The 27,587-nt window shown below is 43.8% G+C and overlaps 2 protein-coding genes across 6 annotated transcripts in view; one reads left to right on the top strand and one right to left on the bottom strand.

Annotated features, from left to right (window-relative positions):
• LOC100736825 (protein transport protein SEC31-like) overlaps nt 1–3,244 on the bottom strand; it is a 64,504-nt gene extending 61,260 nt beyond the window's left edge. Inside the window, exon 1 of the mRNA XM_021064282.1 lies at nt 3,007–3,244. Within this exon, the coding sequence (XP_020919941.1) occupies nt 3,007–3,244 (238 nt within the window). The remainder of the gene's footprint in view (nt 1–3,006) is intronic.
• The window catches only part of OPTN (optineurin), a 50,924-nt gene continuing 27,962 nt past the window's right edge, over nt 4,626–27,587 (top strand). For 3 of the 5 annotated variants that reach the window (XM_005656828.3, XM_013989750.2, XM_013989749.2), the window contains exons 1-6: nt 4,661–4,875; nt 13,638–13,814; nt 14,988–15,190; nt 19,072–19,254; nt 21,028–21,101; nt 25,049–25,183. In XM_005656828.3, the coding sequence (XP_005656885.1) occupies nt 13,649–13,814; nt 14,988–15,190; nt 19,072–19,254; nt 21,028–21,101; nt 25,049–25,183 (761 nt within the window). In that variant the 5' untranslated portion in view covers nt 4,661–4,875; nt 13,638–13,648. 5 annotated transcript variants of the gene reach the window in all.

Raw genomic sequence — 27,587 nt, 5'->3', positions numbered from 1 at the left:
GCCAGGGATCAAACCTGTGTCCTCATGGTTGCTAGTCAGAATTGTTTCCGCCGAGCCATGACGGGAACTCTGAGAAAAAGGGACATACTCTTTTACCAAACAGCATGATTTTTTACTTCTGGTATTATTTTTGGCTCTGTTTTTGCAGCTGTATTGAGATATAATTTACTTGCCATAAAATTCATCCATTGTAAGGGTAAATTCAATAATTGTAATTATGCTGATAGAGTTGTGCAACCTTCATTACCATCCAGTTGTAGACTATTTTCATCAGCTCCTTCAAGCTCATTCTCAAAGTCACTCCCTGCCCCAGGCAACCACAAGTCTGCTTCCCGTCTATGTTTTCCTTTCTGGACATTTCACATACATGGAATCATAGTATAGGTAGATCATAGTGAAACCAAGAAGGACCCTGTCGGGCTCCTGCACACAAGCCTTTCTATGTCCCCCATTTCTTGTTTTTAGGGAATACGCTTCAGCCTCCGTGACCTTCCCTGGGCTCCAAAGGCAGATTCAAACAGTTGCTAATCAGGGAAGGGAGGGGATGCAGAGTCCAGGGAGGAGCAATCAGGAAACATCAGTGCAGCCTTGGGGCAGGGTCTTGGTTCCTCTTCAAGGAATACACGTAACAATATCTTTGAGTTCTTCTACAGAACTAAACCCCCCACCAAAATGGAAACTGGAGAGGAGGACGACCTGAACCAGTCCTGAGGCCACGAAACACCAACTTTGAAGAAGAATGAAAGCTTGCATCTACCCTGATCCTTATCTGCGGCCCTATTTTCTACTCCTAAACTATAAAACCACTTCCTAATCTCTCCCAGGGAGGGCACAATCTTTAGGGCATTAGCCTGTTGTGGCCTCCTTTGCCTGGCAAAACAATAAAGCTATTTTTTTTCTTCTTTGCCCCAAACTCTGCCCATGCATTTCTATTCTATTCAACACCAGTGCACTGAGGCCGAGTTTTGGCAACAATAGTATAGGGAGTTTTTGGATCTGGTGTCCCAAGTGTGAATATTTTTTACTAGCTCAAATGAGCGCAAAAATGTTATACATCTTTACTTTCCACCCAGCCCTCGCCCAGAAGGAAGCATGAATATTTGTCTGTTAGCTCAGATGTACATAAAAATGTTATGTATCTTTACTTTTTCTCCACCCAGCCCTTGCCCGGAAGGAGTAAAGGAAATCTACTCTTGGGCATTAATGAGGCCTTGAATAGAGGCTCTCCTTCTCTGGGGTCAGAGAAAATTCCAGGAGGGCTTTTAGTGTCCATTGGAGTTAGAGCCATTTTTCTTCAGCTCCTTAACTTGATCAGCCCATTGATGCTGAAACCCTCATCATCCACCATAAAGGTTCTTCTAAGGAGAAGGCATGTTGCTCTGTTATTTCTTTCTTTCTTTCTTTCTTTTTTTTTTTTTTTGTCTTTTTGCCGTTTCTTGTGCCGCTCCTGCGGCATATGGAGGTTCCCAGGCTAGGGGTTGAAACGGAGCCGGAGCTGCCGGCCTACGCCAGAGCCACAGCAACACGTGATCCCAGCCGTGTCTGCGACCTACACCACAGCTCACGGCAACGCCGGATCCTTAACCCACTGAGCAAGGGCAGGGATCAAACCCACAACCGCATGGTTCCTAGTCGGATTCATTAACCACTGTGCCACGATGGGAACTCCAGCTCTGTTATTGCTAATGACAAGCCTGGATTCCAGAATCTCCCGAAGCTGTGAGACCAAGCTCCCAAGGTCTAATAGATGCATCATATATCTGTGTTACTCCTAGAGCATCAGGGGCTGAGGCTTGAGTCTTTGATGCTTGAGAGAACACCAGCTTCCATCCCTCTTCCACTTGTGGATGGGGGAGGGGAAAGCACCCTTCCTCCTAACTGCTATGAAAATCTCTCACCCCACCTGGGCTCTCAGCCCTCTCCCGCCAGGACACCTGCAGTAGATGATGTATTTACTGAGAATGAGCCTTCTCAAAAGACAAGAAAGGTTGGCCTTTCAAGAATCCTGCAAAATATACTTGGCGATAGGAAACACAAGGGGATCAGCCATTTCTCCAAATAAAGGGGGTATGTCAAGAGGGGGCACCGAAAGCATGAAACCAATGAGCATCTCACTAAATAGCCTCCCACACTGCTTTGCATTCACCTACCGCAAAACCACATCAGTGAACAGCGGGGAAGCATGTTATAATTTCAGTGTTCTTAGCTGCGCTGAGATTCTATCTAGTCATGGAAGCATCAGAGAGGACGGGGCACCACCCTCCTCCCCACCCCAACTCTTTAAGCTAAGCAGAGCTGGCTTTAACACTTGCTGTAAGAATAGCTACTAACCTGACATATCAGGCATTGTTCTGAGTGCTTCCGTGTGTTATCCCTTAATCCTCACAATGACGTTAAGAAGTAAGCTCTGTATATCCAAATCCTTTATTTAAAGTCTTCCGAGCAAGCTGTTTCAGAACGCAGAATTTTTTGGATTTTAGGAAGATATTAAGGTGCATGTAATTTATACACTTCCCCAAAAGGGTCTGAAACAGATTTCGTACAAACTAATTAAGGTGCCTTCAGGGAAACAAATAATCCCAAGTGATGGAAATTAACACTGTATACAACTTACTTTACATCGGTTTGGGTCAGGTTTTGCCACCAAATGAACTAAGAAAGGCTTTAGATTTTCAGGCTCTTGGAATTTTGGACTGTAATAGGCTCCACTTTACAGATAAAGAGAATGAGGCACCGCAAGATAGGTAACGTCCAAGGTCACATAGTTAAGAAGTGGTGAGAGGGCTCAAGCTTTCAGGACCAAGGGGGTCAGGAGAAAACCACCTCGACACACTTTCTGTACCAGAAACTACCCCACCCTAGACCTTTTCACCGCACAGCCAGCGGCTGCGTATGCCCTCCCCTCCTCACCCCATTCCTTCCCTGCTTAGAGCTTCTGTAGTACTCATTTTATCTCTCCTTAATGCGGTTTAAAATAGCGGAGGCGAGCCTGTAGCGTCAACTTACCCCAGGCACCCCTAACAATCGCAGGAGGAACGTTCAGGAATTGGGTCTGGGGCAGGTACTGACTTTTAGCCCTCCCAGCCCTGCGTAGGGGGTTAACTTCAGGGGGGTGTGGAGGGCCACGCACGAAGAGCTGGCCTGGAGCAGGAGGTCTCAAGAGAGGAGTCGAATCCTTCAGGAGACCAGGAGAGGGCGCGTCCGCCTTTTCCCGTTTGAATTTCTTTTCTTTCCCTTCCCCCATCCGTTTTTCTATCTAACTAGCGAGAAGCTTGTTTGCTCAATTACATGCTTGGTATCCAGCTGATGGGGGCTGTGTCAGCCCCTTCATTTGTAAACCAAGCTCTTCCCTCCTGTGATGTCCTTCCTGGTCTTCTGCAGAAAACTGCTCCCAGACCGTCTCTCCCACCTCCTAGGATCCCACCCTAATTTCTGTTTTCTTGTCTTGCACGAGGAGCTTGTTACCAGAAGAGCTTGCCACACTGGCTTGGCAGAGACCTTGACCTCGCGATCAGATGCCTTGTGTGTCCTGCGTCTGCTTCCTTGCTTATCCCTTTACGTTCTCGCGGTGCTTGGAATGCAGACTAAGGCGGCTCTCCCTTCCTCGTCTGGTTTTCTTCCTTTCTTTCCCTCCCTCCCTTCCTTTTTTCTTTTTTTTTTTTCAAGGCCGCACCCGCGGCATATGGAAGTTCCCAGGCTAGGGGCAGAGCTGTAACTGCCTGATTACGCCACAGCAACGCGGGATCCGAGCGGCATCTGGGACCTACTTCATAACTCATGGCAATGCCAGATCCTTGACCCACTGAGCAAGGCCAGAGATCCAACCCGCATCCTCATGCATACTAGTCGGAGTTATTGCTGAGCCACATGGGGGAACTCCCTTGATTTCTTTCTTTTCATTCTGTCTAGTCCATTCCAGATAAAATCCAGGTCAATCCAGCAATCTCACCTGCCTTGAGCACCTGGAGCATCCAGTTGTCAGCTGATGGCTTGTTCCCCGGGAACAAGAATCCGAGAAGCATCCTGCAGGCTTCCTGTTTTTATTTGATTATTTATATATATATATATTTTTTTTAGAGTTAAGTTTTATTTGGGTGAAGTTAGGACTTAGGCCCGAGAGACAGCATCTGAGAAACCGCTTGGAGGCTTTGTGTTTTTAATTAAAAGTCTATTTTAAGGACAAAACCCGGTGGAAAGCCATGCGTGCAAGGTTAACTATATCTAGATGTAAGGCCTTTAACAGAGATCTAGGCTTTGACCCAAGGATGCCTGAGACCATCGTCCCTCTCTTTCCGTGGGGCACAGCCCCCAGTGGCTCTGGACTTATATAGGGACCCCCCCCCGCAGCGAAGACCGACTCCTTACACTTCATTTAATTAGTAATTTATTTTAATCAAGGAAGAATGTCACGGTCGTCACACTGACACCTTGGGAGGGAGCTACGCTAATCATACCACCAACGCTTATTCACCTTGGCCAATCCGGCATTAACCAGGTCAGGGCCTAGAGTTGTAGGCTGGCTCATGGGAGAGAAGGGGTGGCGCGATCCGCTGGGGCCTATGCGGGGCGGGGCGTTTGGGAGAGAGACCTGAGGAGGGGCGCGGCCTGGCGAGGGGGCGGGGAGTTGGGGCGGGGCCTTAGGGAGGCGGGGCCCGGGAAATTCCCCCGCGGAGGTGGGGAGGCCAGCGGGACTGTCAGCTGAGCACCGCTGGGCGGGGTCGCGAGGGCGCACGTCAGCCCCAGGCTTCCGAGCCCCCGCCACCGCCCCCGGCCGGTGCCCTGGTCAGCGTCTGCATCCGGGTCCGGAGCCCTTTCCCAGCCGGCAAGATGCCGAGGAAGCAGTGACCCCGAGGGAGGTTGGATCCCGAGCGCCGGGTGAGCGGGAGCAGAGGGGTGGGCAGGGGCTCGGCGAGACCAGTGGCTCCCTCTTCGCGCTGGAGCTGTTTCCGCAGCCCCTGTCTCTGACACCAGGAGCCGGTAGAAGTGTGGGTGGCGAAGGGTGGGGCGTCCCCTGCGGTGAGGCGGCTACGCTAGGAAGGTTTCCGGGCCCCGGCGAATCCTGACCTGGTGCGAAAGGGCAGCGGGGCCGTCCATCCCAAAGCTCCCTTCCCCCTCTTTTACCCGCTTAGCTGGCCGCAGGTGACTTCCTCTGAGTCAGGAAGGTGGTTTAAGGGTGACATCCTCCCCTAGGTTGGGAATGATTATACGGCCAGTTCCTTATTATAAGGGAAGGGGTTAAGGACACACCTTTGGAAGACTTTAACTGCTCTCTAGCTTTTTGAGATGGCCCAGGACACTAAGGTGGGGGCCGCTTTCTAAAGTGGTGGGAGTACTGAACACCTGAAAGGAATCTTCATAAACCGTTGTCTAGAGAGTATGTCTGTGTTTGTGTATATCTATATATGTCTAGATACATACATAGAGAATATGAATATTTGATGAGGCTGAAAATCCCAAAGGAATTGTTTCTGTTGTGCAAGCAGGAGGCAGTAAACATCACTAGGAGAAAATGAAACTCAGGTTCCATCTAGCCTGTTTGCTTCACCAGGAAAACTGCTGTATGGAAACATATGCTACAGAATTGTTTAAGATGAAATGGAAAACCGAAACTTACAACATCAAAAGCCTCCTCCCCTAGCTCTTTGCGGGAGGGAGAGAAAAGCTGGGTGCCTTGGCCACTCCTCCACCCAACCCAGGCACGCACAGCTTGGAGTGGGCTGGAGAGGTCCAGGGACTGCCCAGTAATGGACTGGACTGTACAAGTGGAGTTTAAATGTAGCCTGTTGAGAGGGGACGGTGATTAGAGTCTTCTAGGTGACTGGTCAGTTTTTCTGTTGGACCAGTTTTAGTTGTTCTTTATGTATTTGTGCATTATAAAAGTAGTATCTATATTTTTTTGTAACTGACCTCAAGTTACATATTATGATATCGAATCCAACTAAACCCTCCAAAAAAACCAAAACCAGACTTTATTCTTGAAAGGAACTGTTTTACCTTCCCATGGAATCCTCACCTTAGGTGGTAGGGGAACATGGGTATTCTCCAAACCCCACTTTTTCTGAATTTTATAGACTTGGACAGTTTGATAAGTTTTTTGGACCCTGTAGTACAATAAATCCAAATGCAAAGGAAGAAATTAAACTCTGTTTTGAAAATAAAAGATATTTCATTCAGAAAGAAAAAATTATGTTAAAAGTTTGCATTTTCATTTTGGCATGTATACGTGGGTTGAGTAATGGAACATGTGTTATGAAATGACATCCAGATACCTTCGTAGCAGTATTTTTAAAATAGTACAGGGAGTTCCTGTCATGGCTCGGTAGAAACGAATCTGTCTAGTATCCATGAAGATGCAGGTTCCATCCCTGGCCTCCCTCAGTGGGTCTAGATCCAGCGTTGCTGTGAGCTGTGGTGTAGGTCTCAGATGCAGCTCAGATCCCACATTGCTGTGGCTGCGACTACAGCTCTGATTTGACCCCTAGCCTGGAAACTTCCGTATGTCTTGGGTGTGGCCCTAAAAAGACAAAAAAAAAAAAAAAAAAAGTACAGATTTTCCAAATAAGTTAAAAATTGAGTTCAAGAATCTGGAACACTGCAAACCAGCTATAATGGAAAAAAATAAAAATCATTAAAAAAAAAAAAAAAAGATCTGGAAAGCTGTGCCATTGAACTATAGAAAAACTCCTAATACTATAGCATGTCAGATTTGTTACCTACAGAGCAGAAAGTGTTTTACAAGTGTAAGACTTTAAAATACCTTACTACACTATGTTTTCATTTCATTTTAACAAACATTTACCAAGGGCCTGCTCTCAGTGTGCCAGTCTCTAGGAAGGATAAAATAGAGGCCTTGACTTAGGTTTGCCAGGAAGACAGACAGGTACTTTGCAGAACAGGACCAAGGAGGTGGAATGCACAAAGTGCAACTGGGTGCTCAGAGACACGAATAGGTCATTTAACACAGGACATCGATTTGAGCTGGCCAGTGAACTGTCCATTGGGTGTTTGCCAGGATAAAAGCAGGCCCAGGCATCTCAGGGAAGGGGAGAAAAGCAAAAGAAGGTGGGGAACTGTGAGCTCTTTAATGGGCCTCAGGTATGAAGGGCTTGGTGGCAGACAGTGATACTGGAGGATAAGTGGGGGCCAGACTCTGAAAGGCCACGTTTGTCTTGCGTGGAAGCTGGAGCTCTCTGTATGTGCAGGGTTTTAAGTGGGGGAGATGCCCCTGTGTTAGGAAGGAAACCATGGAGGGAGAGGGGCTGCAAAGGAAAGAGGAGTCAGACCATGAAGGTAGCTATGAAAATTCATTCAGCAATTATTTGTTGAACCCTCACGTAAGTCAGGTCATGGTCTAGGTGAGAGGGACACTGCAGTGGGCAAAATGGGCACAAAATCCTGTACTCTGGAGGGAAGGCAGCATTGCTGCAGTCCAGACAGAACAAGAAGGGCCTGACCTAAGCTGGCAGGGATTGAGGGGAGGTGGAAGTGACAGGACTCGGCGACCCATTAGACTTGGGGGAAGAGGAGTAGGACGGGTCCAGCCTTGGGCGACAATGGAAATAAATCTATTTCCATGTCCTGTCTGTTAGCAGTTACAAAGTCAAACTAGCATTTCTGGAATAAAAGGTAAGGCTTCTTTTACCCCCTTAGTAGGATATGTACTTTGAGTTTTTTTCCCAGGATGGTGATGAGTTTAGTTGATGCTGTCTTGGAATGTTACTCAATCCCCTTGAAAACCCAAACCAGAATTTGCCAATAGCCAGCTATCGTCTCTGATCAAGAAATAGATTTTCACTGTTTAAAACTAATTTATCCATGTGGGAGTTGAGCCTGTGAATACTTAATCAGCAAATTTGGAGAATCTGCCACACCAGGGTAAGGGCCTGAGTTTATTCTGCTTTATTCTTTTTTTTTTTTTTTTTTTTTTTGTCTTTTTGCTATTTCTTGGGCCGCTCCCTCGGCATATGGAGGTTCCCAGGCTAGGGGTCCAATTGGAGCTATAGCCACCGGCCTACGCCAGAGCCACAGCAACACGGGATCCGAGCTGCATCTGCAACCTACACCACAGGTCACGGCAACGCCGGATCCTTAACCCACTGAGCAAGGGCAGAGATCGAACCCACAACCTCATGGTTCCTGGTCGGATTCGTTAACCACTGCGCCACGACGGGAACTCCCTATTCTGTTTTATTCTTGCTGGTCCAGTGTCCAGTGGGTGGGAGTCAGTACAAGGCAGATTTCTGTTTGATACAAAATGGCTCTCTGGTGGTGAGAGCCATCCTGGAATAGAATGAGCAGTTGCCTGCTAAGGTCATTGCCCATGTTTTGTCACTGAAATCATTCAAGCCTGGTCTATATGACCATCTGCCATGGACAGCAGACAAGATATTCTTGCATCGAATAAGAAGTTGGGGTGGATCTTTTTTAAGGCCAACTCAGGAATGAGATCTAAGCTCATGCCTACGAAGTCACGTCACTGCTATAATTATTTGTCCTCTGGAATTAAGGATGGTAATCAGGAATTCAAATAGCACATCCAGGAATAAATCCTAGGAGATCTTGCTTTTGACCTTCTACTTTCCAGGTAGTGCCCATTCTTTCTCATTGGTGAAATCTTGATAAATCCTGTGCTCAATTAATTCACCCTTCTGTAGTTAAAAAACACCTTTGCTTAGAATGATATTTCAGATCCAGATTGGTTGGATTTTTATGATAAATTATTTTTTTGTTTTTTGACTGCATCCAGGGCATGTGGAAGTTTGTGGGCCAGGGACTGAACCTGCACCACAGCAATGACCCAAACTGCTGCAGGGAACTTTGAAAAATTCTCTTATTAGATAGAACCTTGGAGTAAATGGCTTAGTTTCAGTTTCCATGACTTTTGAATGAGGTGTGCAAGGATTTATAATGTGTCTCTGCATTTTCTCAACTGGAAGTAGCTCAAGGTGATGCTAAAAATTTAGAGAATTCAGCTTTCTCTAACTGGCATTCTACCAGTAGACATTTCACATACGCCCTGTGCTCCGATAGTGCGTACTGATGGCCCTTAAATATTCAAAAATCAAAAAATGTACCTTGAACCAACAAAAATGAATTCAATTGCTTTTAGTAAAATTTTGGTGATAAGGATTTACATGCTTATGTCTGGCAAGTTAAGTTGTGCTGACTTTCTATTTACTATGACATGTGAATTACCAAATAATTTTTCCTAACGGTGCTGCATAACAAAGAGTTCACTGTAATTGGGACAGGCGTTATCTGTTAGTGAGGGAGGTAGGCGTGGCCATGTGGGTGCTGGGCTGTGTCCTGGACAGCGGGGGTTGGGCTCTGATCTTGGTAGAAGGTTAGGAATATTTTTCACCAGGCTTCTGAGCTGAAAGCAACCATAATGATCATCATTCGCTAGACTAGGCAGTAAATCATCACAAGAGGTCAGGTGAATTCTCAAGGTCACACATCTGGTTAGTGGCACCCAGTTTATTTTTTTACTGTTTCCTTTAGCATAACCCTGCTTTTTTTTTTTTTTTTCTTTTTCTTTTTCTCATGTCCTTATAAAATCTGGGCACCTGTAAAAAGGAGGAAAGATACCTGAAGGGACATTCTCTTCTCTCCCCTCCCTCTTCCCTCTGTCCACTCACCCTTCCTCTCCCCTCCTCTTCTGTCCCTGTCTCCTGCCCCCCCCTCCTCTCACTCTTGGAAAAAAAGTTAAGGAGAACCCTTGTGTGCCTATCATAAAAATGAAACCAAACACATCTCTTGATACCTGCTTGGATGCACTTTAAAAAGAAAAATCTCTTAAATGTTTTGATATACTTTTGCAAGCTATAGTCTAATCCTTGAATACCTAAGGAAATTTAATGTTGACAAGTAAATGAAGAGTTCCCATAGTGGCTCAAAGGTAACAAACCCATCTAGTATCCATGAGGGTTCAATCACTGGCCTCACTTAGTGGGTTAAGGATCTGGCATTGCCATGAGCTGTGGTGTAGGTCACAGATGCGGCTCTGATCTGGCGTTGCTGAGGCTGCGGCATAGGCTGGTGGCTACAGATCCATTTCGACTCCTGGCCTGGGAACCTCCATATGTTATAGGTGGGGCCCTAAAAGTGATAGGAACGCTGTTATTTAGTGAAAAGCTATTTTTATGAAATGTTAGCTGCCACATCCTACTGTGTAAAAATGAGTTTTATGGAAAGCCAGAAACTGGCTTTATCTAAATTATTTTAATGGGGAAAACAAAAGCAGTCTATTCTAGTCATCCAATGCTAAGAGATAGCACACTTCAGAATTCTAAGTGAATTAGGATATGTAAAACACAGATGCCTTCAAAAGGCTCACAGTGCTTTATCCATGTTTTCACTTCATAAAATTGCCATCCTGGCTAAAAATTCCATGAGAATGCTTTTCATGTGCCAGCTGCTCTAGAGAAAGCACACAGGCCGCAGTGCCGGCGCCGGCTGTCCTCTCAGTAGTAGCACTGTCTCTGATTTCTTACAGGTTTCTTCAGACCAAAAGTAGGCTGCCAGGCCCTCAGTTGCAGGAGACCTCGAGAGCCCTAGGAGTGTCCCTGCAGGAGTGGGCAAGAAGCACTGCTCTCCACCGGTTTGGTACATTGATATTCTGGCCATCATTTTGTTCTTTTTTATGACTGAGCAGTATTCCAGTGTACATATGTATTACATCGTCTTTTTTTTTTTTTTTTTTGTCTTTTTGCCTTTTCTTGGGCCACTCCCGAGGTACATGGAGGTTCCCAGGCTGGGGGGGTCTAATCGGAGCTGTAGCTGCCGGCCTACGCCAGAGCCACAGCAATGCGGGATCCGAGCTGGGTCTGCAACCTACACCACAGCTCACGGCAACACCAGATCCTTAACTGACTGAGCGAGGCCAAGGACTGAACCCCCAACCTCATGGTTCCTAGTCGGATTCATTAACCATTGAGCCACGACGGGAACTCCAGTACTACATCTTCTTAATCCAGTCATCTGTCAATGAGCATTTAGATTGTTTCCATGTCTTGGCTATTGTGAATAGTGCTGCAGTGAACAGAGGGATACATGTATTTTTTTTTTTTCTTTTTGGGGCTGCACCCACAACATATGGAGTTCTCAGGCCAGGGGTCGAATCGGAGCTACAGCTGCCAGCCTACACCACACCTCATGGCAATGCTGGATCCTTAACCCATTGAGCGGGGCCAGGGATCAAACCTGCATCCTCATGGATGCTAGTCAGATTCATTACCGCTGAGCCACAGTGGGAACTCCAGGGGTGCATGTATCTTTTTGAATGAAAGTTTTGTCCAGATATATGCCCAGGAGTGGGACTACTGGATCATATGGTGGTTTTATGTTTAGTTTTCTGCAAAACCTCCATACTCTTTTCCATAGCGGTTGTATCAATTTACATTTCCACTAACAGTGAAGGAGGGCTCCCTTTTCTCCACACCCTCTCCAGCATTTGTTGTTTGTTGACTTGTTATTGATGGCCATTCTGACTGGTGTGAGGTGGTACCTCATTTGCAGCAACATGGAACTAGAGATTCTCATACTATGTGAAGTAAGTCAGAAAGAGAAAGACAAATACCATAAGATGTCACTTATATGTGGAATCTAAAATATGGCATAAATGATCCTATCTATCAAATGGAAACAGATCATGACAGGGAGAGCAGACTTAGGTTTGCCAGGGGAGAGGGGGGAGAGAAGGGGATGCACGGGGATTTTGGGGTTGGTGGTTGGGCACTGTTGCATTTAGAATGGGTAGGTTTTGGGGTTCTGGTGTATAGCACAGGGAACCATGTACAGTCTTTTGGGAACATGATGGAAGACAGTATGAAAAAAAGAATGTGTGTATATCTATATGGCTGGGTCACTTTGCTGTGCAGCGGAAATTGAAGGAACATTCTAAATCAGCTACACTTAAATAAAAATTTAAGGAATTCTTGTTGTGGCTCAGCGGTAACAAACCTGACTAGTATCCATGAGGATGCGGGTTCGATCCCTGGCCTTGGTCATTGGGTTAAGCATCCGGCATTGCCTGAGCTATGATGTGGGTTGCAGATTCGACTCAGATCCCAAATTGTTGTGGCTGTAGTGTAGGCCAGCAGCTGTAGCTCTGATTTGACCCCTAGCCTGGGAATTTCCATATGCTATAGGTGTGGCCCTAAAAAGAAAAAAAAAAAAAAAAAATCCAGGCACAAGCATTTTACAACAAAAACCGTAACTGAAGTTTCCTTTGTAGTCTTTCAGAGAAACAGTCATCTGTACTCTGCCTTCCTGTTGACAGTGGCAGATTCCATTGGTGTATGTGGGAACTTCTTATAGGGATGAGGTTCTTTGAATGCAGTGAAAATCTTAGTTAGTAGTAACTTTTTTTTTTCTTTTTTAGGGCTGCACCTGTGGCTTATAGAAGTTCCCAGGCCAGGGGTCAAATCGGAGCTGCAGCTGTTGGCCACAACCACAGCTGCAGCCACAGAAACACAGAATCCAAGCTACATTGCAATGTACACTGCAGCTTGTGGCAACGATGGATCCTTAACCCACTGATAGAGGGCAGGGATCAAACTCACATCCTCATGGATACTAGTCAGGTTCTTAACCTCCTGAGCCACAGTGGGAACTCCAGTCGTAACTACTTTACAAGCAATTTAGTGACTGCTATTGCTAAGAAGTAGGAAGGAAAATCCTTCTGGCAGCTTTGGTTATTTTTTAAAGATTTCTGGCAGTACAGGATGGATGGGATGAAGTGGAATCTGAACTGTGAGTGAGTTAAATGGACCAGCCTTCCATGTTCATCTGGAGAACACTCACAGACGTTAGGATACAGTGAGAGACCAGAGAGCACTTCTCTTTCCTCATATTCCAGACCCCTCTACAACATAAAGTGGTATGCTTTAAATATTCTCCAAATGTGCAACAACTAAGCATGACTTTCTTAGTCATTGTAGAGAGCTTTGCACAAGTATTGAACATAGGAGCTTAAGTATCCTGTGGCACCTTGATTGTATGACAGGGCTGAGTTTAGAACCATCTTAATGCTCGGTTGCAGGCTTTATTAAGTAACCTTGGATGAGCTATAAAACCTCTCAGTTCAGCTCCATCACCCGGAAAATAGCTGTCTGGTTGAGTTTTCGTGAGGATTAGAAATGGACATTCTGGTGCCGTGACTGAGCACATAGTAAGCATCCAAAATATGTCAGGTCTCCCTTTCCTCGTAGCCAAAAATACAAAAAATAAAATATGAACATTTTTTAACAGTTAATTATTGAGATGTAATTCACCAACCAGGCAGTTCACCCAAAATGTGGAGATTTGAGCTTAAAGATTTTCCTGGGAAATCAGTGTAATGATACTTTTGCCCACGTCTCACCTTAGGATTCTTAATCATCACGATGTCATGCCCGCCTCCTCCTCCTCCATCTCCTACCCCCTCACCCTTCTACAGAGACATACACCTACAGACTGAAGCTAGGATATTCCTTTTTTTGTTTCAAAGGAAGAATCAAGATTGTTCAAAATATAATGGGAGAGAAAGTCGGCACCTTCTAGAATACTTACTAGCACTTGCACAGGGGTTTGTGGGACTCGTGGGGACCCTGTGCAGAGATGGATGGTTATATTTTCAGTTCATGACTTTTTCGTAGGAACTGCTGCCATGTCCCACCAACCACTTAGCTGCCTGACTGAGAAGGGGGACAGCCCCACCGAAACCACAGGAAATGGACCCCCCACTCTGGCTCACCCAAACCTTGACACGTTCACCCCACATGAACTGCTGCAGCAGATGAGAGAGCTTCTAATCGAGAACCATCAGCTGAAAGGTGAGTAACACCTGGCCTGTGTCTCCCTTCACCTGGGCCTTTGGGAACGCCATCCCTTGTAGATGAATCTCTTTCTCTGCACCTGGTTTCCAGGGAGAAGAAAGAGCATAGAATTAGCTTTTAGTAAGTTCCCGTTGTTTACTATTAGATACAGATAAGAATAAAAATACTTTATGTATCTCTGGGGAATGGCATAATGACATTTAGCTCATTTGAAAGGACAAAGGAGGAGTTCCCATGTGGTGCAATGGGTTAAGTATCCAGCACTGTCACTGAAGTGGCTGGGTCGCTGCTGTGGCATGGTTTTGATCCATGGTCTGAGAACTTTCACATGCCTTAGGTGCAGGAAAAAAGAAAAGCATAAAAAGTAAAAAAGGCTGCTATTATTACAGTTAGTTCTAAACAGTACCTTACGAGGAAGCATTCTAATATCTCCAGCCATGGCTTTTGGCAGGACCAGTGTTTGAATCCAGGAGGGATAGACCTCAGTCTATCTAGTTAATAGGCATTTTGATACAATAAATTCAGTAAAATCATTTTTATTTTCTTGAGACTTTTGAGGGCTAGAAATGACATTAGACCTGCCAGTCCTTTCTGGAAACAGAACACACTTAAAAATTTTTTTGTTTTGCTGCTATACAGCACAGGAAACTACATCTAGTCACTTGTGATAGGACATGATGGAGGATAATGTGAGAAAAAGAATGTGTGTGTGTGTGTGTATATATATATATATATATATATATAGACAGAACATTGTAAATCAACTATAATAGAAAAAATAAAAATCTTTAAAAAATTTTTTAGTGTGTGTCCCATGAAATACTGGGAACATACATGAATTTAAAAAAGCTAAAATTCAAACTAAAAAAAAATTTTTAAATTTCGGTCGCTGCATGTTGTGGCTTGACGTGAGATTTTAGTTCCCAGACTGTGGATTGAACCCAGGCTACAGCAGTGAAAGTACCAAATCCTAACCGCTAGACCACCAGGGAACTCCAGAAAGCACTTACCTTGCTACACAGTCTTTCCAGCTGACGCTGGGGCCCAAGCCAAGCCTGGCATCTTGAGATTCAGAGCTACGTGATGAGGTGGTTTCTTTGGGGAGGTTCTATTCATGACACCAAGCCTAGCTCCCTGGTGTATGACACTGTCCCTCTGAACCCTATGCAGAAGCCATGAAGCTAAATAATCAAGCTATGAAAGGGCGATTTGAGGAGCTTTCAGCCTGGACAGAGAAGCAGAAGGAAGAACGCCTTTTTTTTGAGACCCAGAGCAAAGAAGCCAAAGAGCGCCTAACGGCTCTGAGTCTTGAAAATGAAAAACTGAAGCAAGAACTTGGAAAACTAAAAGGGAAAACTGAAAGGTCATTTGAGGTGAGCAGACTGCTCAGTTGTGATTTTATGCTGTTGATATTTGTAGTGGGATCTCATTGTCTAAACTTCTAGATCAAAACCTTTCACAGTTCAGGCTACACGTGCACTTTGCATTATCTTGAAAGAAGAGATCTTGATGATTGGCTGCAGTCTTAAGGGTCATGTATAATCTCTGGTAAAGGAAAGAAATGTGTGAAGCTTGACTGTATTCATTATAGTCAAAAGGGTGTCATGGTTATAATTCATTATTTTGTATTCATTATAGATGGTATGGAAGGACCTCTGCTTTAAATGGTCCAAATGTTAGTTATTTTGTGTGTTTGATATAGAATTACATTTAAAAAAGCTATTACTCAGAATTTCACTTATTGATCTTGTCCTTTCAGTCTAAAATAGATTCCTCACTTAATGTTTTACATTTCCTTTTGAAAAATGGTCTGACAAAAGTCACATTGTGACATGAGGCTATGGGGTGCCACATTTCCACTGACCCAAAGAACCTGAGAAATGTGCCCACATCTGAGAAGGGTATCAAAAAATGTTAGCGAAAAGGCAAATCAGAACACATTTGAAGCCTTTGCTCATATGCTAAGAGGTCACTGGGTATTATTTCATTTTTATTTTTATTTTATTTATTTATTTATTTATTTATTTATTTATTTATTTTTATGGCTGCTCCCATGGCATATGGAGGTTCCCAGGCTAGAGGTCCAATCGGAGCTATAGCCACCGGCTTATATCACAGCCACAGCAACACCAGATCTGAGCCACATCTATGAGCTACATCTGTGATCCTTAACCCACTGAGCGAGGCCAGAGATCAGACTTGCATCATCATGGATACCAGTCAGTTCGTTAACTGCTGAGCCACAACAGGAACTCCTGGGTTATTTTAGATGAACAGGTATGGTTCATTGTCTTCCAAACCTAGAACTTAACAACTTTAGAGAGCACTGGATTGATTCTTAGGTATCAGTGATTTTTCTTTTTTCAGATGATTTGTAATATTGTGTTAGCTTCAGGTGTAGTTTCATATTTTTATACATATATTTGTTTTTTTCAGATTACTTTCCATTATAGGTTATTATAAGATATTGAGTGTAGTTCCCTGTGCTAAACAGTAAATACTTGTTGCTTACCTATTTTATGTACAGTAGTTCGTTAACCCCATATTCCTAATTTATACCTACCCCCATCAGTGATTTTTCGTGATCCTTTACCTTGAACTTTGTTGATGTCTAATTTCTTAAATGGGTAAAGAAAACAAAGAAATAAAATGGAAAGAAAATAATGAAAAGAGGATGATATGGAATAATCTATAAAGAACGAAAAGTTATTTAGAAAAATATCATCGTTTAGGAGTTCTCTTGTGGCACAGCAGGTCAAGGATCTGGTGTTGTCACTGCGGTGGCTTGGTCTTTGGTCTCCACTATGGCACAGGTTTGATCCCTGGCCCAGGAACTTCCACATGCCACAGGCTCAGCCAAAAAAAAAAAAAAAAAAAATTTGTAGTTTATTTCAATGATCTTAGTCATCAACTTCTGCTCATAGGGCAATAACTCTTGCATGTTAAACATGCAGCTTTAATATATTTGTATTTGTACTGGAAATATTTGATTGTTAAGATTTATCAGTTTTGGTGCTTCAATTTGTCTTACAGAGTATTAAGTCACTTCTTTGGGGAAAACCTCTTATTATCTAAATATTTTTTAGGTAGACTACTCTGAAGAAATGGTCACCTAGGATATATGAGTAATTTTCTACTCTCTGGAAGAAAATATCTCACTTTGTTTTCCTCCCTTGGCTTTTGGGATGTGGGTTGACAATTGGCTTCAGCCTGCTGGGGCCTATCATATTGAAGCCAAAAAGGAAGCTTCCAGAAGCAGCTTGTCTGAAATAGTCTGCCTGTATGTTTTCTGAAAAGCTCCTTGTATCGAAAGAGGTTGGGATCAGAAGTTGGAGCTCTGGACAGCTTCTTTCAAGACAGAGGATCAGTTGAAGCAAGCTGCAAGCATGGCTAAAAATGAGTCCTTGGGATAAAGAGACATGTAGGACTCTTAAAACCCCTTGGTCATCAGCTTTCTCCTCCAGACTGTACCACCCAGGCCAGCCACTTGCCTCCCTGCCCCTTTAATTTTTGTTTCATAGACTGCTTGAGGTTTTTTTGTTTTTTTTTTTTTTTTAATTTAGGCCTACATTTTCCTGATTTACCATAGCTCTCCAGGCCTCACATTTTCCTCACTCATGTGGGGCCCTTATGTTCTGTGCCATGCAAGGGCAGGGAGCAGGCAATTTCCTTTGGAGACCTGCCTCTAATCCCCAGGGTGAGTGTGAGGCATTACAGGTTCTGTCCGATTTCACTGAGTTATTATCATAATGATCTCTAAAGAGTACTTTTTAACTTTTAACTACAGATTGCTAGGCAAAGGTCACTATCTAGACTTTTGTTTGGGGATTATAAAATGGCACATTTCCAGGTCAATACAGCACTCAAAAAGACAGAGAAATGGTTGTTTCTTTCTTTCTTTCTTTCTTTCTTTCTTTCTTTCTTTCTTTCTTTCTTTCTTTCTTTCTTTCTTTCTTTCCTTCCTTCCTTCCTTCCTTCCTTCCTTCCTTCCTTCCTTCCTTCCTTCCTTTCTTTTTGCTTTTTAGGGCCTCACTTGCAGCATATGGAGGTTCCCAGGCTAGGGGCAGAATTGGAGCTGTAGCCTCTGGTCTACTCCACAGCCACAGCAACTCTGGATCTGAGCATCGTCTGCGATCTTCACCACAGTTCATGGCAGCGCTATATCCTTAACCCACTGAGGGCAAGGATTGAACCTGCATCCTCATGGATACTAGTCAGATTCATTTCTGTTGAGCCACGAAGGAATTCAGAGCCCTCTCTTTTCAGAACTTCATGGATTAGCTGCTTATGGTCTGTGCACATGCCTTTCTGATAATTTTTTGGTTATACTATAAGCTTTTGGGCCTGTTTATCATTCCTTAGGAAATCTGTCACAGAAAGTTTTGTGTGCATGCACGCATATGTGTATTTTCTAATGCGTTACAATCCTCTAATAATCTCAAGTGTGTATATTTCTGGTGGCACCGTTTGCATAAGAGCAATGATGGAAAATATCAGAGAGGCTGAGAAGGTCACAGCTGGAACAGACCACAGAGACCATGTGGTACCATGTCTTTTTTTCTGACCCAAAAAAACTGAAGCAAAGGCATCAAGTAACTGTGCTCAAGGTGACACATGCAGTGATTAGCACAGTGTGGAGGAGAATCTGCTCCCTTCTCCCAAGTACAAACACCGCACGTTAACAGCCTCTTTCTCTTGTGACTGTGTCATATGTAGTAACTGCAACAGGATGAACACAACATGTACTCAACATTCGGGAAATATTAATGTTTCTTATTGATGTTAATATTGGTGAAAATTTAATTTTTCCACCCTTGGTGCCAGCCTCTGAATTTTCAGTTTTCTTATTGCTCACTAGACTTATTTTTAGCACCTTAAAATACCAACATAATATGCTGCAGATATGGCCAAAAAAAAAAAAAAAAAATCCCCAAACAAAAACAAAACACCAGCATAGAGTATTGTAGTAACCAGACGACATACCTGGGAGAATTCTGAACCTTTCATTATGTTTTGCCATTACTATACCATCATGCCCTCGGTGCTTTGGCTTCTAAGTAGACATGAAAAATATGGGCAGGGTGCGGCTAGATATGCATTTGTAGGGAGGATAAGAGGGCACGATGTACAAGTCTACCATTGCCGGAGTCTGGCTGGTTGTTTTCATGCTATCAGGTTATTTCAGCATGCTAAGGAAGCCTTTCTTGTCATGAGACTATTTTAATTTTCTGTTATTGCTCCTCATCCTTTCCAGGACCTCACTGGGGACCCCAGGGTCCCCAAGGCGGAAGCAGAACAGGAAGTAGAACAGCTGAAGACCCAGGTGGCACGCCTTCAAGCTGAAAAGGCGGATCTGCTGGGCATCGTGTCTGAATTGCAGCTCAAGCTGAACTCAGGTGGCCCCTCTGAAGACTCCTTTGTTGAAATCAGGATGGCTGTAAGTGCACTGGGTTTGGTTTTGTTTTAGGCAAGTTACAAAACCTCACCTGGACAACTGCTACAAATAGTACCATTTCCTTTAAACACCGGGGTGGGGTGAGGAGCATCTTTCAAAAAGCCTAACTACTGAATGCATCTGAAATATTAGCGTTTGCCTTTACTTCCTCATTCCTTTGTTGCACTGAAGAAGAATAGAGTTGGAAAATGGCTCTTAATAGCCCTCCACCCATGCCCCTCATAAATTTTAGATTAACAGTGGCTGAAATCAAGAGAAGTGAAATACTAATCAGAAAGTACTCTGTGTGAGAGTACTTTTTCTGCAAATGACCAAAGATGATGAAAACACAATATTGATCAAAGAGCTTTGTTTGACCTTCTGCAGATAACTGATAAAATTCAGGAAGCCCAAGGACATATCAGAAGTTTCCAAATGAGGTTTCTTTCTTCATGGTTAACTTAATATTCTCCCACAATGATGAGTGATGGTTATTTCAGTGTAAACATGTTTTTCCTTCTTTCTTTCTTTCTTTTTTTTTTTTTCTTTTTTCTTTTTTTGCTTTTTAGGGCTGCACCCACAGCATATGGAGGTTCCCAGGTTAGGGGTCGAATCAGAGCTGTAGCTGCTGGCCTATACAACAGCCACAGCAATGCAGGATCCGAGCTGTGTCTATGACCTATACCATAGCTCATGGTAACACCGGATCCTTAACCCACTGAGCAAGGCCGGGGATGGAACCTGCGTCCTCGTGGATGCTAGTCAGATTCATTAAGCACTGAGCCACAACGGGAACTCCTAAACATGTTTTTCTTGCCTTACTTCTGTGAACAGGAAAACACTGCCCAAGATTTAAGAACAGTGTGCACACACAAAACTGTTTAGAACCATCTTTGTGTCTTTGGGGAAGATCTTTCTGCTAGCTCCTTGGAATTGAAGTGTCTTTCAAATCATTTAAGTGGTCTTAGTCTTCCTGTTCCTTAAGTGGCCCAAGATGCATATGAATTTCTCATAGTAGCCAGCCTTGTGCTTTATGAGCCTTGACCATAGAAAACAGCCTTTTTTTTTTCAACATTTCTTCAGCAAGTTCTAGCATTTTACATTTTATTTATTTTTTTATTTATATATCTATTTATTTATTTAATCTTTTGCTTTTTAGGGCCATACCCACAGCATATGGAAGTTGCCAGGCTAGGGCTCCAATCGAGCTGCCGGCCTACACCACAGTCATAGCAATGCCAGATCCAAGCTGTGTCACTGACCTACACTGCAGCTCATGGCAACGCCAGATCCTTAACCCACTGAGTGAGGCCAGGGATGGAACCTGAATGCTCATGGATACTAGTTGGGTTGGTTACTGCTGAGTCACAATGGAACTCCACATTTTGCATTTTAAAAGACTCTATGGGAAAGATACAGGGAATTGTCACTAGGTCTATATGACCTTAACTCGGGGAGGAAGGGAGCTGCCAAGGAGAGAGAGAAGGAGATAAGCTTTTCTGTGTGTGGGGTCAGGTTGAGTATGCTGAATGAGAGGAGCCTGACCTTGTCTTCGCCTGGATATTTATAATCCTGACAGAGCTTGCAGGCTGAGGGGAGGGTAAATTTCCACTCCATTTCAGTGACCAAATTTAAAACATCTCACATTGCAGTGTTTGATAGGTTCCTGGGGTTGTATGTCATCCAAATTCTTGATCTTTTGTCTTTTTCTCTTTTGGTAAAGAATTTGTCTTGCAGATGTACTACGTTATATTTCTTTCATTTCTACTTTCTCAGGAGGGAGAAGCAGATGCAGCAATGAAGGAAATCAAGACAAGTCCTGGGCCCATAAGAACTGATTCCATTGACACGTATGTAAAGACAGACTAGGGCTGTCAGGCAGACCCGCTGGGTACTCTTGTCACTTTCAGCTCGCCACTGGGAGGTCAAACATGGTGGGCTTAAAAGGCCGCTTACTAATTTATATCAGGACCTTTCAAGAAGGTCAAGTTTGAGAGTTCCCTGGAGGCTCAGTGGGTTAAAGATCTGGCATTGTCATTGCTGTGGCATGGGTTTGATCCCTGGCTGGGAACTTCCGCATGTGCCACCTAAAAAGTAAATTTAAAAAATTAAGAACGTTTGATTTGAATGCTATTTAACATTGCAGCCAAAACTGGCAGAGAATAAAAACAATGTTCGGTGGCTTTGTAGGCTTACTAAGCCCTCACCACTCTATTTAGGGGTGTCTCATCTCCATCCGATGGGAAGTGAAAACAAACTTGTTCTCTATTAAAAAACCCATATTTCCTAATTTGTTTACCATTGCTGTCTGACCCAGACCAAGCTGCCCAGCTGATAAGAGGATGTTTCCATTTTCTCTTTCCTGTCATTCCCAAGTACAAGCCAAGGTGACTAATGCTGGATGATCTTCCACAACAGTGACAAGTGTTACTCTGAGTGATGGTGGCTGTTTTTTGAAAGTGCCCAGATATCTTACCTGGGGAATCTCAGATAGACTTGTGCTGAGTAGATATTAGGAAGCAGACATCCTAAATGGTCAGGGGACCTCGAGGAAGAAATGACAGGGGTAACTGAGCACCTGAGACTCTTGAAGGTAGCTCTGACCCATAATGGGCTGTAGCTTATCTTCTGTAAGCAGATTATGAGTATGAATCTATGTACAAGAGATATCTATCTGAAAATTTCCCTAAGGATCTCTTCTCTCAGAGATTTTTTTTTTTTTTTTTTTTTGCTTTTTAGGGCCACAATTGTGGCATATGGACATTCCCAGGCTAGGAGTCCAATCAGGGCTACAGCTCTGGCCACAGCTATAGCCACGGCCACAACAACTTGGGATCCAGCCGCATCTGTGACCTACACCACAGCTCACAGCAATGCTGGATACTTAACCCACTGAGTGAGGCCAGGAATCGAACCCTCATCCTTATGGATACTAGTCATATTGGTTTCCAGTGCGCTACAACAGGAACTCCCCTTAGAGGTTTTTAATATCCTTTCTTCTGTAACTTGATAAATATACTCATAAAACAAAAATGCATTATTTTTTTCAGTTATTCTCATAAGCCCTTGTATAAGGAAGGAAATAAGGACTAGATAATATTCTTTCATCAAACAGCGCAGTTAGCAGGAATGAAAGTTACTTCCTTTTTTAGTTAGAAATTCCTCAGCATCCCCTCCTCTCCTGTATTGCTTTTTTTTTTTTTAGCTTTTGCCTTTTCTAGGGCCGCTCCCACAGAATATGGAGGTTCCCAGGCTAGGGGTCTAATCAGAGCTGTAGCCACTGGCCTACGCCAGAGCCACAGCAATGCGGGATCTGAGCTGTGTCTGCAACCTACACCACAGCTCACAGCAACGCCGGATCCTTAACCTACTGAGCAAGGCCAGGGATCAAACCCGCAACCTCATGGTTCCTAGTCGGATTCATTAACCACTGAGCCACGAAGGGAACTCCTATATTGCTTTTTTAATATCAGAAGACTTTCTTGGAAGTGGTGGGAAGGAAGAAAGCCCTGTTTGAAATGTCCAAGCCACTTCCTTTTAATTTATAGCTCTAGAAAGACCACTTCCTCTTTTAAGCCACACAGCTTTTTTTTTTTTTTTTTTAATGTCCCCACCTGTGGCATTTGACCAGGGATTAAATCTGAGCCACAGCTTCGACCTCTGCTGCAGCTGCAGCAACGCTGGATCCTTTAACCCACTGCACCACCCCAGGAAAGCCCAAGGAATCAAACTGTACCTCTGCAGCAACTCAAGCTGCTGCATTGGAATTTTTTTTTTCCTTTTGCCATTTCTTGGGCCTGCTCCCTCGGCACATGAAGGTTCCCAGGCTAGGGGTCTAATCGGAGCTGTAGCCACCAGCCTACGCCAGAGCCACAGCAATGCGGTATCCAAGCCGCATCTGCGACCTACACCACAGCTCACTCACGGCAATGCCAGATTGTTAACCCACTGCGCAAGGCCAGGGACGAACCTGCAACCTCATGGTTCCTAGTCAGATTCATTAACCACTGCACCATGACGGGAACTCCTGCACTGGATTTTTAGCCCACTGTGCCACAGTGGGAACTCCCACCCAGCTATTTTTTTTAATTAATTTTTTATTTTTTGCTTTTCAGGGCCGCATCTGAGGCATATGGAAGTTCCCAGGCTAGGGGTTAAATCAGAGCTACAGCTGCAATTTCTAGGTTTGGAGTTTCAGCCTTGGAATTGGAAACTGGGATTGAATCCTGGCTCTTAGACATGTGGATTTGAGTGGATTACAGAGGGCATAGCTGCCATTAGCATCAGTGAAATTGTCCAGAATGTTTCCTTAGTGCAGTGGTGGTCACGGTTCTCTTCGTTTGTCACTGAACTGTTTCTCGATTTAGTCCAATTTTGAAAATGAGAAAAATATTTGACATACCAACAGTGAAGATATTTTGCTGCTCTATTGTTTAAAACCAAAACAAAAATGATTTTCTTCTCCTGACTTGAGAATGTCATGACTTCTGTCAAGCTGGAGAAAGGCTGGTGGCCTGCACGTCACCACAGGAGCGCCCATGCTTGTGCTCTTTGTGTGACTCTGGTCCCTGGAGATTAGTCCTCTAAGAAAACCAGTCACCAAAACCAAGGGCTACCTCTGCACAGCTGTTTCCCTGGGTCCTCTGGTCTGGGGCTGTGAACACGGTGATTATTTGGAGAAAGTGAACACGTGCAGCATAAGGTGAACCTACCCATCAGTCCCCACTCCTTTCCTGGAAAGCACAGAGGAGGGAGGCCCTGGTGGTCATTAGGCCAGCTGAGCTTGGTCTGTAAATGAGAATTAACTGGAGAATGTTCTGGAAAGCAGATCTTTTTTTTTTTTTTTTTAATGCATGTATTTTATTTTTACATTCAGTCATTCTTTTTTTTTTTTTTTTTTTTTTTTGTCTTTTTGCCATTTCTTGGGCTGTTCCTGTGGCATATGGAGGTTCCCAGGCTAGGGGTTGAATCGGAGCTGTAGCCACCAGCCTACGCCAGAGCCACAGCAACATGGGATCCGAGTCGCGTCTGCAACCTACACCACAGCTCACGGCAACACCAGATCCTTTAACCCACTGAGCAAGGGCAGGGACCAAACCCGCAACCTCATGGTTCTTAGTCGGATTCGTTAACCACTGTGCCACGACGGGAACTCCAGATCTTTTTTATTTTTATTTTTTAATGTATTGCAGTAGGGGGTGGAACAGTGAATAGAATGAGATACTTATTGTTATTATTATCTTCTTTGTTGGCCACCCATATTTTCCAGGCATAAGGAAATCCTGGGCCAGGGATTGAATCTGAGCCAGAGTTTTGACCTTTGCCACAGCTGCGGCAATGCCAAATCCTTAACCCACTGCACCAGGCCAGGGAGTGATCTGAGCCACTGCAGAGACAATATCAGATTTATAACCCTCTGTGCCATAGCAGGAAGGCTTGGAAATCAGTTCCTTGGAAATCAGTTCCAGTTATATTCTTAGACTCTGGGATTTTTGTTTTCTTATGAAAAAGCATTTTTTTTTCTTTGCGTTTTTCAGGGCTGCACATGGAGCATATGGAGGTTCCCAGGCTAGGGGTCAAATAGGAGCTGCAGCTGCCAGCCATAGCCACAGCAACACAGGATTCAAGCCTGTCTGCAACCTACACCACAGCTCGTGGCAACGCCAGATACTTAACCCACTGAGCAAGGCCAGGGATCAAATCTGAATCCTCGTGAATACTAGTCGGGTTAGTTATCACTGAGCCACAATGGGAATTCCTGAAACAGCATCTTAACCTTTATGCTGTTTTGCTCTAGGAGCAAATCTGCAGAAGGTACCAGGAATTATTTGGAATTTGAGGAATTAACTGTGAGCCAGCTCCTGCTGTGTCTAAGGGAAGGAAACCAGAAGGTGGAGAGACTTGAAATCGCCCTCAAGGAAGCCAAAGAAAGGTATGAAAGAGGCAACCTGAAATATGCATACACTGCTTTTTTAACAGCTTTACTGAGATATAATTAAGATACCATGCAATTCATCTATTTTAAGTATATACTCTAATTTTTTTTGTCTTTCTCTTTTTTTTAGGGCCACACCCTCGGCATATGGAGGTTCCCAAGCTAGGGGTCCACTCAGAGCTGTAGCCGACAGCCTATGCCAGGGCACGGCAACTCGGGATCTGAGCCGCATCTGCGACCTACACCACAGCTCTTGGCGACGCCAGATCCTTAACCCACTGAGCAAGGCCAGGGATTGAACCTGCGCCCTTATGGATGCCAGTCAGGTTTGTTAACCGCTGAGCCATGATGGGAACTCCCCTATACATTCTAATTTTTAAAGAATATTCACAAACTATAGTCTTCACCACATTATAATTTAGAGTATTTTCCCCCAAATAAGAAACCCAATACCCATTAGCACTCATTCCTCCTAGTAACCTGCTTTCTTCTACATAGACTTATCATTTCTGGAGAGTTTATATAAACGGAATCATGCAACATGTGGTCTTTTGTGATTGGCTTATTTTATCTAGCATAGTTTTTACAGTTCATCCATGATATGGCTTGTGTCAGTTCTTCCTTTTTGTTGCCAAATAATATTCTATGATGTGAATAGACAATATTTTGTGTATCTCTCCGTCACTTGATGAACTTTTGGGTTATTCCCACTTTTTGCCTGTTATGAATAGTGTTTGCTCTGGATATTCATGCACGTTTTTCCGTGTGGACGTATTTTTTAATTCTCTGGGTATATACCTAGATGTTGAACAGCTAGGTTACATGGTAACTCTCTGTTTAATATTTTGAGGAACTAGCACGCTGTTTTCCACAGTGGTGCACCATTTTACATTCTCACCAAAAATGTGTAAGGCTTCCACTTTCTCCACATCCTTACCAACACTTTTTTTTTTGTTGTTGTTCTTTTTAGGGCCGCACCCAAGGCATATGGAGGTTCTCAGGCTAGGGGTCCAATTGGAGCTACAGCTGCCAGCCTATGCCACAGCCACAGCAGTGCCAGATCCAAGCCAGGTATGCAACCTACACCACAGATTACGGCAATGCTGGATACTTGATCCGATGAGCGAGGCCAGGGATCGAACCCGCATCCTCATGGTTCCTGGTTGGATTTGTTTCTGCTGCACAACGATGGGAACTCCACCAATACTTGTTATTGTCAGTCTTTTTGATTATGGGCCATCTTCTTGGCTGTAAGGTGGTATCTCATTGTGATTTTGATTTCATTTCCCCAATGACTAAAAATGTTGAGCATCTTTTCATGTTGGCCATTTGTATGTCTTCTTTGCCCATTTAAAAAATTGGATTGTCTTTTTAATTTTTATTTATTTTTTCTTTTTAGGGCCACATCTGTGGCATATGGAAGTTACCAGACTAGGGGTTGAATTGGAGCTGCAGCTGAGGCCTGTGCCACAGCCACAGCAATGCCGGATCCAAGCCCCATCTTTGACCTATGCCGCGGCCTGCAGCAATGCTGGATCCTTAACCTAGTGAGCAAGGCCAGGGATCAAACCCGCATTCTCATGAACACTATGTTGGGTTCTTAACCCCATGATCCACAATGGGAACTCTGGATTGTCCTTTTTTGTTTTAAGAATCAGTACTCTTTTATTTCATTTGATTTTTTTATAATGGCTTTTAAAATTTTTATTGGAGGAATTCCCATCATAGCTCAGCAGTAATGAACACAACTAGTATCCAAAAGGATGTGTGTTTGATCCCTGGCCAAGCATTTCCATGAGCTGTGGTGTACGTCACAGACATGGCTTGGATCCCGATTTGCTGTGGCTGTGGTATAGGCTGGCAGCTGTAGCTCTGATTCAACCCCTAGCCTGAGAACTTCCATATGCTGTGGGGGTGGCCCTAAAAAGACAAAAAATAAAAAAAGAAGAAAAAGAAAATAAATAAAAATTTTATTGGAATATAGTTGACTTAACAAAGTTGTGTTAATTTCAGGCATGCAGCAAAGTAAATCATTTATACATATGCATATATCCATTCCTTTTCAGGTTATTGGATTGTCTTTTAATTATCCAATGATAAAAATTCATTAGTATTCTGGATACCAGTCCTTTATGAGGTATATGATTTGCAAATATTTTCTCCCATCCTGTGGATTTTCTTTTCAGTTCTTTGATGGTTTCATTTGTAGCACATTTTTTTTTTAAATTTTAATCTAGTACAATTTATCTTTATTTTTTTTGTTTTGTTTTGTTTGTCACTTGTGCTTTTGGTGTTGTATCTAAGAAACCGTTGCCTAACCCAAGGTCACATAGATTCACCCCTGTGTTTGTGCCTAAGAGTTTTATAGTTTTAGCTCTTACATTTAGTCTGTGATCCAGTT

This window comes from Sus scrofa, chromosome 10 (assembly GCF_000003025.6).
Source record: "Sus scrofa isolate TJ Tabasco breed Duroc chromosome 10, Sscrofa11.1, whole genome shotgun sequence".
Lineage (NCBI taxonomy): Eukaryota > Metazoa > Chordata > Mammalia > Artiodactyla > Suidae > Sus > Sus scrofa.
This window is presented reverse-complemented; position numbering and strand designations above follow the sequence as displayed.